The sequence below is a fragment of the Tauraco erythrolophus genome, chromosome Z (genome assembly GCF_009769465.1).
Source record: "Tauraco erythrolophus isolate bTauEry1 chromosome Z, bTauEry1.pri, whole genome shotgun sequence".
Classification (NCBI taxonomy): domain Eukaryota; kingdom Metazoa; phylum Chordata; class Aves; order Musophagiformes; family Musophagidae; genus Tauraco; species Tauraco erythrolophus.
Genome location: NC_141496.1, coordinates 40937367 through 40952118, shown reverse-complemented (window position 1 = coordinate 40952118; position 14752 = coordinate 40937367). Strand labels below are relative to the sequence as shown.

The 14752-nt window shown below is 38.3% G+C and overlaps 1 protein-coding gene across 1 annotated transcript in view; it reads left to right on the top strand.

The window, feature by feature from the left end:
* Positions 1 to 14752, top strand: part of ATG10 (autophagy related 10) — an 84955-nt gene that overhangs the window by 53013 nt on the left and 17190 nt on the right. Inside the window, exons 3-4 of the mRNA XM_086629846.1 lie at positions 2907 to 3033; positions 10774 to 10871. Of these exons, the coding sequence (XP_086485972.1) occupies positions 2907 to 3033; positions 10774 to 10871 (225 nt within the window). The remainder of the gene's footprint in view (positions 1 to 2906; positions 3034 to 10773; positions 10872 to 14752) is intronic.

Genomic DNA, 14752 nt, shown 5'->3' with positions numbered 1-14752 from the left:
TTTGTATGCAGATCACAAATACAATGCTCCCACTTGTCACTAGAAACAGTAGAAAAAGAGGTCTGAGTATCAGAAACTTACTTTGAGTAAGTGTGGAAACTTTGTAGTAGACAGAAGACCATCTTGTTACAGAGCAGAAGAATGTTAGTTTCAAAGATTCTTTGAGCTTTGCATTCAGCTGAATGCTTGATTTCAGAAACTGCCTACACTATCAGTCAAAAAAATCCAGGATAATGGAAAATAAGTTTGTCAAAAAATATTCTGCTCTCCTAAGGAGTAAAGCATTAAAGCTGCCTTCTTACCTTCTCTGCTGCCTCTCCTGCCGTCAAACTATGTATATCTTCTGGGAAGCCTACTTCTGGATAAAATCACCTTTCTCTGAAAGTAATAGAATGTTTTGGGAAGTACCTCACTGTCTAATGTCTGTCTGGTAAAGGCAGAAATTCTTAAGACCTCTCAAGGAACAATGAAATTGGAAAGTCTCTCAGACTAATCCAGAAAATGAAGATAGAAGTTGCTTACCAGCTGAAATCTATGCTAACCCAGTAAGTTGAACTCTTAATGATGAAGTTGTTCCTAGCTTAATTTATGATTTTCTGAGATAGTAAGTGGAGTTTTTATAAAGCATGTTTTCCCTAAGGGTATATGGGTTTGAGTACTTCATTTTTGAATGAGTATTAACTTACTTCTTTTCCTAAGTATTTAGAGGCAATAGAGAATATGGTTTCTTTATCATTCAGACTGAAATCGTCACAAATTAGGTATCAGTATTGATGTGAGGGTATACAGTCATTTTACCCTTATATACAAAAAGCAGGAGAGAGAAGTGTGTGTATGCATACAGCTTTTTTCTAGGACTAGTATTTAATACATGAATGGGTAGTCTGGCCATTAACAAGTAGTCCGGCCATTGCCAGGGGAAGTATTTTTTTTAGGACAAGGTAAGCTAGTGACTATGCAATAGGCAAGGCCATAATATCCGATGAAACATTAATGTCTGTAAAGCAGTATGATTCTGATTCCAGGAGGTTGATCCGGAAGGCTTTTGCAAATTTTAATGTAGGTTCAGTTCTGAATATGGACTCTATTTCTCTTTCCCCCTCCTACAAACGTGAAAGCCCATCCATAGTTGTTTTTTGTTTTCTTTTACCACATGTTGCTGCTGTTCTTTCTTTTACTGTTCTCACTAAAGCATTGACAATGGATCAGTTTTGTAGAAAGTTCAGCTTACTGTAGAAAAGAAATTTCTATTTTCCTCGAGAGATTTTTTTTAATCTGTATTTCACATCTGATCAGGGGATATGATGAGTGAGGCAAAAAAGAACTTGCCTTGTTAGTCTGTTACACATTTACATGGGAACTGGACATAGCATACCTAACTTCACCTGGCCTGTGAGGTCAGATATAGTAGTCATCATTGTCCCTTCTGGCATGTTGTCTTTAATATCCCTTCATATACAGTTTTTAAAACTAGGTTAACACAGAGAGCACTTTCTTTAACATTCCCTGTCAGTGCTTTAGAGATCTGTTTCCTGGTAAGCTGAAGTCAACCATTCCTACAGCTGTCCAGAATGTCCTAGAAACCTTGTGTTCTGTGAACATCTGTGATTTTCCCATTTAATGTCAAAAAACGTATTTACAGTACCTTGGAGTGCAGCTTCACTCCATTCGTGATCTTCTGTCCATGTGCCTCAGCAGCATCTGATTGTCTAATACACTGAATTTGGGAGGGAAATCACTTTTATGTGGTCTATCAAAAAAAAATTAAAAGTATTTTCTGTGTCATTTCTGCTACAGTTTATCCGTTCTTACAGCTCTTCATAGATTGATTCATAACTGAGTTAAGGATGTGAGATAAAAAAGTAAAATTGCTTTAAATTTCTTATGTGTTAAACCAGCATTGTGTTCAAAGGATGCTGGTCCTTCTTTCTGGTTCAGTCTTTTTTATTTTGCTTGGACAGAGACAGTAAGCCAGTATTCACAGTTGCTTGGCAGTAGTCAAGTTGTGAAATGCACACCCAACCTGTGGGGCATTATGGTTGCTTAGTTCATGCATGTAAATTTGGGGGTTTGAAAACCAAACAAGTCCACACCCATTGTGTCTTCGAAAGTTTGTCCTAACATTTAATCTTAACGGCATTATTGATGTAATGGTTCCATTTTCTGAGATTTGAGTATCGACGGTTCTTAGAAAAGTTAAAACGACTGTGTGCTTAGCACTGTTGGAATATTAATTTGAAATGTTAGGAAATTTATGCTGCAGCTGGGGTGTATCTCAATGCAGTAAGTTCCATCTCTTCTGATTTCTTTCGTATCTACTATAAACTTTACGTGCTTTACACCTGAAATATAAGTTAACAGGAAAAAATTGTCTCAGTTTTAGAAGTTTTTATTAGCAAAAACAACCTCTGGCAAAAAGCTTTTAAAGAAAGTAGAACAGAGGATTTTTGATGGATACATCTGATTTGTCTTTTGGCAAGCAAAACCAGATTATTTAAGGATACACTTTTAAACTGGTCTATAATAAAGGTAATGAGGAGAGATGCAGCTGTAGTCACCTTATTGTACCAGTTATTGTGCCATAAAGATTTTAGAGAGCTTCTGTCTTTTGCTTACAAAAGCAGCCTGCGCTTAGAAAGACCCCAATTCTGCAAATGCTTACACATAGTTCACAGTCTGTGGAAGTAAGTCTGTCAGATGCCTTTGAAGGTTTTGGACTTTGGTGATTTTCTTGCTGTTATTGAAAAATTCCTTTGGGAATTCAAATGAGTAGTGCTGTGAAAGGGGTGATTGCCATTATTTCTGTTCTGTGTATTTACTGAATTTATTACAATAGTAGTAATTACTTTTCCCTTGATACAAGTACAAAAGTTGATGTATTACTGTGTTCCTGTTTGTTGTTTTAGGAGTCTTTGGATGATTCTCAAGTAGCTGGAGTTTGTGCAACAGAAGAAGTGATTCGCTATGAATATCACGTCTTGTACTCCAGCAGCTACCAAGTACCTGTGCTTTATTTTAGGGCATGCTTTTTAGGTAAGACCAATATTCTATTAGACAAAGGGAAGAATAAAAAGGTTGGATGCAATAAATGCTAGAACCACAGATTTTGTATGAAATTGAGGAATGACTGTATGTAATAAGAAAGTAAGAGATGAGGCTGTTCACCAGTAAATTTTGTAATAATCCCGACATAGAGCTTCAGGAGCTTGGAGCAGATGATATCATCTCAGCCTGAAGGAGGCTGATCTTTGGCTCCTGGCATCTTGCCTGTGGTTGACTAAAACTGCTGGTCATTTTTCTTGTTCTTTTCATTAAAGGAATACAAAAACTTAAAGCTGCAGGTTTGAATTTGGCTACCAAATAAGTGGACGTAATTGCAGTGCTTCAGCAGAACTGTGTCTGTTTCTTTGGAACCTGAATTTGAACCACAAGCCTGGAGTCTAAATGTACTTTTAAAAGTGTGTGCAGTTTTCTATTTAAATTTGCTGCTTAAAAAAAACCAAAAAAAGACCAATAAAGTGTTGCCTTTTTGCATCTATTAAAACTGGCTCCTGAAACACTAGCTGACCTTCTTTCCTCCCTGATATGTACATCTTGTTACCCATTACTCAATTGCTATAGCCACTGTGATTTCACTCACCATCCTGTCAGGAAGGAAGGAGGAACACACAGCCTCCCTCCAAGGCCGCTGTTAGTGTCACTTATTTAATCAGCAAACATAGAGTGATCACACTGCAGCACTGGCTGTTCTCTGTTCCTCTCTGCCCAAAGACTATGTACTTAGGGCGGAGGGATAGAAATCTTCAAGATATTTCATTCAGTCTCCTGCATGGTAGCATCAGCATCTTTTGTGTTTTAAATAATCTCCCAACTTTATCTAGATAAAGATGTCTGAATGTTGCCAGTGAAATCTTTTCCTTTTTAATTAAAAAGTAGCTTAAGCTGCTTTGAATGTGTTCGGTAGATTTAATCACTCTCTGCCTTATATTGTTTAATGGTTTCTAATTTTGCAGTGTTAGCATTTTAAAAGGCACTTTAGATTTAAAATTGAAGAACAAATTCTCATAGACTCCCTGGTGGAAAGATTTTAGTCTGAGGTGCAGTTTCAGGAATGGATAATTTGGGGTAAATTTTCAAACTGGGATGTGGGGAATTGGGGACATTGCTCTGCCTTTACCACCAACAGAACTCATTTGCACACATCCTGCTGCAAATTTATTTCTAGAATTATTACAGGCATTTACGAATGTGCAGTGTTTTGCCTTTAAACTTAGTGTGCAGACAGGAAGATGAAGAAAGTTTTGCTGTAAGAGACAGATTAACCTATTTGTGGTCCTGAAAAATGTCATCTTCTTGGTTTTAGCTGAATTAATAGTGGACTGTCTCTGCAGAAGAGTATGGAGATGCTGCAGGTAGAGGAAATAGGACACTATTTCTACTGTACTGTACTTTCGTATAATTAGTATTCACCATAAGCAGTTAATCACCAGAGAAGAGCTCCCAGAGACAAAACAAGTTGTTTAGCTTGTCAGCATCAGGGAATCGGAGGTGTTGAAACATGACTCCTTATAGCTGGAAGTGGATATTACAGAAGCTAGTGGATGATCTAATGCACAAGCGTGGTATTATGTGCCAACAGCTCCCCTTGCAGTACAAAACTGTAGTTGTTCCTACAAGTACAGTTGTGTTTTAAAACACTTCTTGGGAACCTTTCACAATGGAAAACAAGGCCTTTTTTTAGATAATTCCTAAAGTCACCTGAGTGATCTTCATCATTTAACATTCTCTGCTAACATTTAACATTCTCTGACTCTTGAAGAGAGAAGGATACAAAATGCTAGCAGTAAGTGCTTTCCGTGTAATGTTTTCAGCTAGTATTCTCCTGATTTTAATCATGGATAGCTTACTTTTGAAAATGAAAAATTCTGTCATCCCTGCAAGTTATTTGCCTGCCTGTGCCATGCTGTCTGAAGGTGCCAACATGGGGTTTTCAGGAATGTGCAGATGACAGTCACTCAAAATCGCTTGAGATATCTGAGCAAAATATCTTTTGTCTTATTCTGAACCTAGTATGAGGCAAACTCTAGGTAATGCCCTGAGATTTTTTCCCTTTGAGGTAATAGTCTGTATGTGATAAGCTCCTCACCTCTTTTCTCAGACATCTAGTAATATTCACTGCATTCCTCATCTGAAATAATCGGGGAAGAATCTTTTGAGACCTACATTAATTTCCCAGTCTAAATTCCTACCATTATTTGCAGATTAAGTAACAGAATCTGTTCCTTGCAAGTCTTGTGAGCTGTTCATGGTTTCCCTTCAATCCTGTCCATACTGATCTTCATGTTAATAATAAGAGCTTGTTGCAGTAGGTGAAGGTGAGCTATAATCCTTCAGTCTTGCCACAGCTTTGCCCCGTCTTGCCTTCCCCAGCAGCAGGGCAAAGAGTTTGAATTCAAAACTGTGCTTCCTCTCTGGCAGTATATTAAGTGGCCATTACACCTCGAGGCCTGCCTAGGAAATAATAATTCTTCTGTTCAACCTGACTAAGTGGTTTTGCTTGTTTTGCAATATTAATTTCCTCATTTTGTGTGTTATAGTAGCAACTGGTGCCAGCCTGTCCAAATCTGCACTCTTCCAAATAGACTCTTTAAATACTTTTCTTCAACAATTAAACCCTGCCTTTTTCCCATCTTGTGTGAGTCCAGTTTTCACTGACTTGGTCTTTCACAGTCCCTCCTAGGAAAAAGGCTTCCAGTAGAGTTGCTGGGAAGATTTTCCTGTCATCTTCTGCATGGATGGCATCTTCAGGAGCTTGCATCAGTGAGGACATGCAGTTTCCACTCCTCTCTGCTGGCAATTGTGCTCAAACATTACAGATCAGTTCTTCTTGCAGAAGGGGTGCATTGTATCCTTATCCTTGCTGCTGTCTAGATCGGATGAAATAACTTATTTTCTGGAATTCATCTTTAGCCTTTTTTTTTTTGGCGAGATGATGTTTGATATGTAAGGTAGTGCAAGATAAGGGTTTGAAATTTTAATTGCAACAGAACTACAGCATTTTAAGAGACATCTAAACTTTTTGGTAGTCTTTGGGGATGGGTTTACAGGGAAGATCTTGTTTTGTGCACGGGTAAATACTTCAACTGAAAATAATCATTAAGCATGATGACTGGAAAGATGTTTGAGAACATTATAGGATACAAGAAGATATTTTCAGGCTACATATATATACATAAGAAACATTTTTTTCGCCACACCATGATACTTCTCATGTGGCTTATATTCCTGAATTCAGACCTACTGAAATCCCAGTCTATGTCCGGAGCTCAAGGCAGTGGTCCTCAATACCTCAGAGTCTCAGAGAACTACATGTCATTTCTTTAAAATCTAGTGTTATGCATGCCATACCTTTCAGAAATGGGAGCCCTTCTTTCTTTCTCTGGCTTCTGAGATTACCAAATAGGTAGTTGAAGAAATGCAAAAACCCCTGCTGATATCTGATGTCAGCGATTAGCCCTCTTAAAGACAGATGGTATAGGCAATTAGCCTTCCTCTTCAATGCTGGCATCAGCCAGATGGGCTGGGCTAGGTCCAGTAAGCTATCTTTAATCAGCAGAGTATCTTCCCCTTTTCTGAGTCTTTAAGATGTCGAGGAACTTCGGTCTTTTCCTGAGCTGTCATCATCTGAAGCCGTACATTCAAAAACCTCTTGCACTGACAGTGAGGTAGCAGCAACATAATCACAGGTGGACACAGGTATCATTCAGGAATCGCCCTTCATGTCAAGAACATAATGGCTCGTCTCACACTTCTTTTCCTACAAAGGTACAGGAAGAATCGTGAATGCTGGCTAAGCACTGAAAAAAAGGATCAGGACTAATGGGAGTCAGTAAGGACTGCAGCCTAACGCCCCTAGAAAAGAGAGAAGAAATGGGGTTTTCAAGGTGACCTGCTCAAAATACATCTAGCTGTCTGACATATGGATAGATCTCTGCCAATAAAAAACTTGCTAATCAGTGGTTAGAGAGAGGGAGCTTGTAAGATAATGTAACTTCCTCCAACCCTGAAGGCCTGACTTTCTGTATTTATAACTGTACTGGGCCTGACTGATGCACTTTCCGGAATATGGACTTACTCCCTGAACTCAGAAGCGTGGAACTACTATGTCCTTTCTCAGAAAAATAGCTTCTCTTAAGACCATGTCCCATATGAACTGGTTTTATCATGGCTTTGGACATAAACAAAATTGAATAATTTGCGTAATCAGATATTCTTCTAAGCTGTAAGGGTGTTTTTTCTTTTGTGGCAATAGTTTCTTAAGAGTACAAAACCTAATATTTCTTTGGAAAGTGTGCCAGAACAAAGCCTCAAAACAGTTTGTGCCCTATTTCACCAAAAGTGTCAAATAACCTTTAATTAGAAATCTGAGAAATTATTAAAAGCCCTCGGTAAACATCAAGAAAACAGAATACAGCAACTCAGGAAGCCTGAAATTTTTCCCTGAAAATGTACATGAAATTTGTATGCCTAAAGAATTTCTGCTCTTTCCAGAAATGAAGGTGCCAAGCCAGCTGGGAGCCACAACTCGTATGTCATCTTAATGCCACACCTTCTGCTCTGAGGGGGCACTCAGCCGCCTGCTTTTTAACTATTTCTTATTTGTGGCGACATAAATGAGTTAACCCCAAGTGGACCATTGAGAAGCTTTTTTCAGAAAAGTTTGTTATAGTCTAGACAGTTTAAATAATAAAAATCTGAGTTTGTAATGGAAAGGCTATCATTGCTCTTGCCTGACTGTTAAGGCAGACTAACTGGTTGATTTGAACCCCTAGTTAGTTAATGGCAGAGACAGAACACATACTTAGGAGCTCTTGACTCCCATCCTGCATCTCCCTTCTCCCCACAAGGCTCTTTAGGCCTTTCTTGCTGGGTAGATGTAAGGTGAATTGTATGAGAGTTTGTATTTCGCAGAACCCAGGTTAGTACTGGTGAGCTGACGATGTGTCATGTGCCAGACTGGTGGCATTACAGGCACGGAGCTTAAGACAAAGGTGCAGTAAATCTGGCATGACCCACAAGCAGCTGTTTCCTTTCATTCTCTGCAATTATTTAGTGAGATGAGTTATACAAAACATGCATGTTACCACAAACTTCCACTCCTGTCTGCAGACCAGCTCCCAGCTATACTTGGGATAAGACTTGGGACAAGCTGCGAGCACCTCAGCAGCTGTGTCGTCGTGGGTGGACGATGAGTAAATGTACTGCTAGGTGAATCTCAAGCCTCTGCCTCCCTCTTCTGCCACTTCTCTTGGCTTGGTGCTGCTGTTGCCTTCTTTTTCTGGCTGAATGGTTTGAGTTCAGCTCCCTCACAAGAAAGAATGAGACAAGAAGCAGAGAGGCTGCTTGGCTCAGCAGGTGCCACAGTGGCCCCTTGTTGCTAGCAGCAACAATTACAGACTGCTCTGTCAGCCCAGCTGGATATTCGAGGTCTCAGTGGGTCACAAGAATGTGTAACAGGGCTGCTAAACATGGGAACGCTGGCAGCCCTGGAAAAAGCCTGAAAGTGCTCGAAGAATACAGAGATGTGTTATTGGCAAATCTGAGAGCTTGCGAATAGAACGGATTCAGTTATATCATGCTAAGCAGATGACCACACAAACTGAGGAGTTTTAAAATATACGACACACCTCCAGCCAGATTGCGTGAAATAGGTTCTTCTATCAGTAATTTTAAGATCTTAGTGTAGTTAGGCTTTTCTTTATTGATTTATTTTATTTTATTGTATTGAGAGAGACAACTCTTTCAGTGGACTTTTCAGGTCTTCCACAAAAGAGGATGGGGAAGCTGCCCATCCACCCCTCTCCTTTTGCAAGGATCTTGCAGTTCTCAGCTATGTAGGACCTCACGTCCATTTTCAGTGTTGCTAACTTATACTTTCCTGCTGCATCTGGCCTCCCATCTTCTAGAAAACTGAGCTAGTCAGTTAAATAAGAATTTACAGGAACACAATACTTGGGAGCATCTACAAAAGCTTACTCAGTGTAAAAAACACACTTACTTCAGACTCATTTAAAGCTTAGTGAAATATATTAAAATAGTGCAGAAAATTCAAAGTTTAGGGAAATCTAAATCCAAGCATATTTCAATATATAAGTGCATAATCAGAATGCCCAGATCAATTTTTGTTCTTATGTGAAGCATTGCAATTACTCTATATTAACTATTGAAGTATTTTGCTGTCTGTGATCTCACTCCAATGGGAAGTGAAACTTTCAGTTTGTATGTATTTGTATTTTTCTCTGAAATGAAAATAAATCTATACTGGAATATGATGGAAGATATACTGCTTCTCATACATGAACTAATAAAATGCATGAGGTAAAGACAAAACTCTATTTTAACTATAATATAATTAATACTTCAGGCATATTTGATCGTTTCTGTAAATGAGATTAACAGTTAGAGTAATCCATTCCATGTGTACAATCTGAATTTGCTTGTGTTACTATAAGAATTCACAGATACAAAGAAAGGCGTACAGAACAAAATCTAGAGTGACAAATAGAATTTTGCATTAGAATGTGCGTTGTTCTAGATTTTACATTTGGATTTTCTCTGAATTGTCTTTGCAGTTGAATAGAAAACAGAAAATTGCAAGTATGCATAGCATCTCGTATTACCTGCATACAGATGATCTGAGCATAAATACATCCTTCTACAGTTAACTTATGCTCTTGTAACAAATTTCTTAGTAAATGTTAGACCATCTCCAGCACAGCTGTGATATCTGCCATAACAAGACAGGGGTCATGAAGGTCTAAAAAGTTTCATGTTTGTGAGGATGGCACAGTAGAGCTAGTTAACGTTCTGTTACCTCCTCAGATACTTTGTTTGCCACCTGCTTCTGCTATATGGCACTTATGTAAGTTCAGAACTTGGTGCTTTTTTTATGAATATATGCAGACAAAAAGATAAAACAGAGGCTGCACAGGCAGCTGGTTTTAACTTATATCTAAACATGGCATTCAAATGTTAATTGGGTGAATAAATCTCGTTCATTTAACAGACATGAAAATGTCAGTAGAATAAAACTATTTATCACAGGATAATGGTTTCTGACACCTAATAAATGCCGACATGAAGCTACTTATTGAAAGTATATCAAAATATTCTACTGCTGTTTGCCAAACCCAAATATTCAGGAAAAACTGACATGCTTATTTGCTAGGTGGTTGACACTAATATCTTGGCATAACTCTAACATTACAAGTAAAAACCTGATGCAACAATGCTATATAAATGCAGCTCAAGAAAAAATTATGGGCATGTGGGTTACCAAAATGCAATAAACTTTTGTCTACAGTTTCATTCCTTAGATTTTTTCCACTCTCTCACTATGAATTGCGTATATTTCTGTGAGATACCTGTTTATTATATTATTTTGTGGTTTTACATTTATCTTAGCCAGGCATTGTTTTACAAAATTAGTTTAACTTCACACCTTACAACTAGAACAGTAAGTTGTTACTCTCAGGTGACAGAGAAGAAAGCTGAACAAGAAATTTAAGACCGTTTTATATGCACTTTCAGTCAGGATTTGAGCAACCCTCTTTTGGAGTTATGGGGCCAGAAGTGGCTCAGTCACGTTTTGCTGTTATTTTTTCCATCTGCTTCCAGATAATCAGTATTGTCAGATGTACTTTCGCTATTCTTTATTAAAGATATAGCATGCTTAAGAGCTTTGACTGTGGATGGTTGTTCTCCCCCTCACAGATGGAAGACCTTTAACTCTGGATGAAATATGGAAAAGTGTTCATGCATGCTACCAGGCTCGTCTGCTCGAGGGGCCCTGGGACACTATTACACAGCAGGTGAGAAACCACTGGTGCTTTACAAAACTGATGAATGCAATATATGTCTGAATCCTCAATGGCCTTATTACCCTCCTGGACACCAGTAAAATATATAAAAGTCTAACTGAGATTGTGCTGAGCCAGTTACCAACAGTAATTTTAGCCCTGGATTTTGAAGGATATATAGGTATTTGCCATGTAAGACTTAATGTGACAGTATCTCTCGTTTAAAATACTTTTCTAAAGCCAATCCTGAAAACCTCAGGCAATTTCTGAGTACTCATAGTTTTGGGTAAATACAAGAGTAGACGTGTTTATGTAAGTAAAATATACTAGTGTAACATTTGACAGATTGTCTATTAATCAAATTACCAAAAAAGACTGTGCAATTTTCAATTTTAAATAGACTTGCAGTCCTTAGGATTGAAGGAGAGAAAATTGGTCTCTCAATCAAATAATAAGTTATTGCCAACTGATGTGCTTAAGAACCAGTAGTTAGTGAATGCCATGTTTTACAAGAGGAAGCAGATTAGTAAACTGCGATATCACTGCCTTCTTTTAGAGCTGTTCACATCACTTTTATTTATAAATTGGTTTCAAAGTCACCAGATCATTTCAGCAACCGTTCCCAGACTCGCAATGATGGCTGTCTTGAAAACAGTCAGACTTGTTCAAGGAAGAGTAAGAGATATGGTTCAGAGGGAGTTGGTTGATCTGATTTCTTCTCTCAGCTCCGGGCCTCCGGTGCAGGTTTGGACAAAGAATAGAGACTCTCCAGGTGTGAGATTGTATCATCAGACAAAGATACCCCTGTGTCCTTTCTTCCTCCCCTTTCCTTCCCTGACTTCTTGATTTTAGCCATTTGCAGGTACCTAGGTCTCTTACTGCAGCAGCTGGCACAACAGAGATGTAACCTCAGCTGAGTTCCACAGGTGTTTCACAATTCAACTAATATAACTTAATTACAGGATTCCTATTTGTAGATGGTATTCAATCATGGGAACAGAAGCAGTGTTCATGTTTTTGCAGCCACGGACTATTATTTATATTATAATAGCTCCCTGAGAAGCTAGCAAGTATTGGTTTTCTGATGTTTGCTGTGCATGTCTGAATTCCAGTTATGAGTTTGCAAATTCTCGTAATACATGCTTTTGAATAAAGTGTTAGTTACCTGTCTACTGCAGAGTGAGGACCAGAAAATTAGGTTTTAATAAAAGAATGTAATATGGTAGCAGACAACTGATTTCTGCACAAGAAAGTATTGCAGTTCAGATTTTCCAGTGAAGTTTTGTGATTTGTAGGTGAAGTTTTAGATCTGTAGCTGAATCATGATTGTTTCTGCGTAGAGAGGCAGACGATTGAATTAACTTTGCCTTCACTGCATCGACCTTCTTGCATTGCTAGTAGACACACCAGTAACCCCACAGTTGGATGCTAGGTATCCTTTAGGGCTGACATCTCTGGTATTTCCCAGCTGAGCTGTTCTGGCTTGTGGATAGTTTATATTCCCACCTGCAAAAATGTGCAGGAGAATCTGCTATGTACACTTCCAGATGTGGTGTGCCCTTCTCTATGCTCATATGATACTGTGGCCTGAAGCAATGTTCAAGCTCCTCTGTAGAAAGCATTCTCTTTCTATTCATCTGCAAGGCACTGCAAGAACCTACAGCTCTGTATAGGTAATAAATCAAAATGCAGTACTACTGAGATTAAAGCATCAACAATATGTTTGGAATCTGTAAAATCAAAGTGGGGGAAGCCAAAAGGAAAACCAGATCACTGTCACCCAGAGATTATTTTCACCTCTTAAGGAACAGTAAAGTAAAACTGTCCTGCATCTAATAACTAGAGACACGTACAATACAAAAGGCTTGCAGAAACAGTTTTTATGGGTTGTAAAATGTGTGGAGTGCTGAACCTGTTGTTGCTGTGACACCTCTCTAGAAGTGGTTCAGCCAATGTGAGTCCAGTGACAAACACAAACTGAGATGTAAGGAAACACATTTTGGAGAAATCAGCAAAGTTATAGCAGCAAAATAGTATTAAACATAACATTAAGGTGACTTTCCATTAAATAAGGAGATACAAACTAAGTTAAACTGTTTACCCTAGAATAATATAGACTATATGTCAGGCTGATAGCACAATAGTGAAACTGCTGGCAGGTAGCAGAAGCCAGAGAAGTTAAGATTCTGCAGCAATCCCACTACATAGTTTGGAATTACTTCACTTTTTTTTTTTGTATGCCATTCGTATATGCACCTTCTTCCTGAAGACCCTGTACCTGTGGCTCAAGGCCATTGAATTCCACTGACTTCAGTGAGGTTAACCTGCCTTACATCATATCGAACTTGGTCCAAAGGCCCCAGCTGCATTCCTGGATTGGAAGTTTACTTTCCCACATGGCTGCAAGAGAGAGCCTCCGGGAAAGCAGCTTTAAGAGGTCTGCAGTTTTAATTTTCGAAGAAAGTAGAAAGGCACCGGGCAGTGAGGGTGCATTTGCTTATAGTCATTCAGTCAAGTGATGAGAAGACAAAGGAAAGCATGGTCTGTGGAAGTGTACATTTCTGGAGGTGAGTCAGGGCAGAGAAAAGCACCAGTACAATTAGCAATGTGAACACTATCGTATTTTCGGTGACAGCAACTGCTGGTGCAACAAACGCTTCCCCTTGTAAACTGAGAGATGCATATGCCAGTCCAAATATAAAACAGCAGTAAAAATCAGAGTATTCACAAAGGAATTAGGAAAGATGATAAAAGCATACTGTAAGCACTAGCCTGCAAGGCTCAGATCAAAACAAGAGTTAGGTCTACAAGAAAAAGAGTATTTTTTCTCCCTCAAATGAATCAAGGTTCTGAACTAAAATACAGTTTTCTCTTCCCTTTCTGCTTTTCTGCTGACCCATTTTGTTATTTGGGTTAGGCTTTGCCTGCAGGGACACAGATCGTATAATGCAAGTCACTGGGCAAACTCACCAAATCAGGCTTGAACTCTCAGTACACGTGAACAGCAGAGAGAAAACGTTTAGGATTTTGCTCCAAAACAGATAGAAATTTTAAATTCTACAAGCAGCCCACTATTGAGAAGGAAAATTGAGCTTACCACTGTCCATGCATAATGTTACTTAACTTTTAACTGAGGCTGATTTTTATACTTTGATTTAATAGTTAGCAGATTAGAAAAGAAAGCCCTACTGCCTTTTTTTTCCTCCCAAATCCAGGATCTTAAACTAATATTCCTTATATATATATACACATATATTAAATATACATAAACATATATATATACACACATATATATATGTACACTTATATTCCATGTATTTTATGAAATGTAGGTGCCATGCCTGTGCACATTTTTGCTACAACTGTATTTTGGCTTATACTGTCTATGGTAAACTATATCTGAGATCGGGAACTGAGACATTGCCTAAGCTCCAAAGCATTTAGCTTTTGGGCAGTTACATTGCCAAAAAAAAATTTTAGGTAAAATTTGAACTTTTTTAGTTACTTTTGATTATTGTGGAAAGTCTCGCTTATTTTCAGAGAATGCATCTTCACATATTTTTACTGACTAGATTATTTTTCTTGCAAAAAGCAGAAGTCAACTAGTTAACTTCTTATAAATAAATTAATATGATAGTATTTTATAATGATAATTGATAAATGGTGATGATTTAATTGCACTTCCTCTAGTAATAACCTTAAAATGCTCAAATGAAGTTCCTATGATTGGCTTTCTTCTGAGTTAAATCTCCCTGGAGTCTTCAGTCATCCCTTTTCTACATCCGGTGATAACTTGCTTTAGCTGTTTTAAATAATACAAATCAATTATAACACACAGCTGTTTAACAAAACTTCTGAATGTTGCTACAGGTCTCTGTGGGTATTTCCTGATG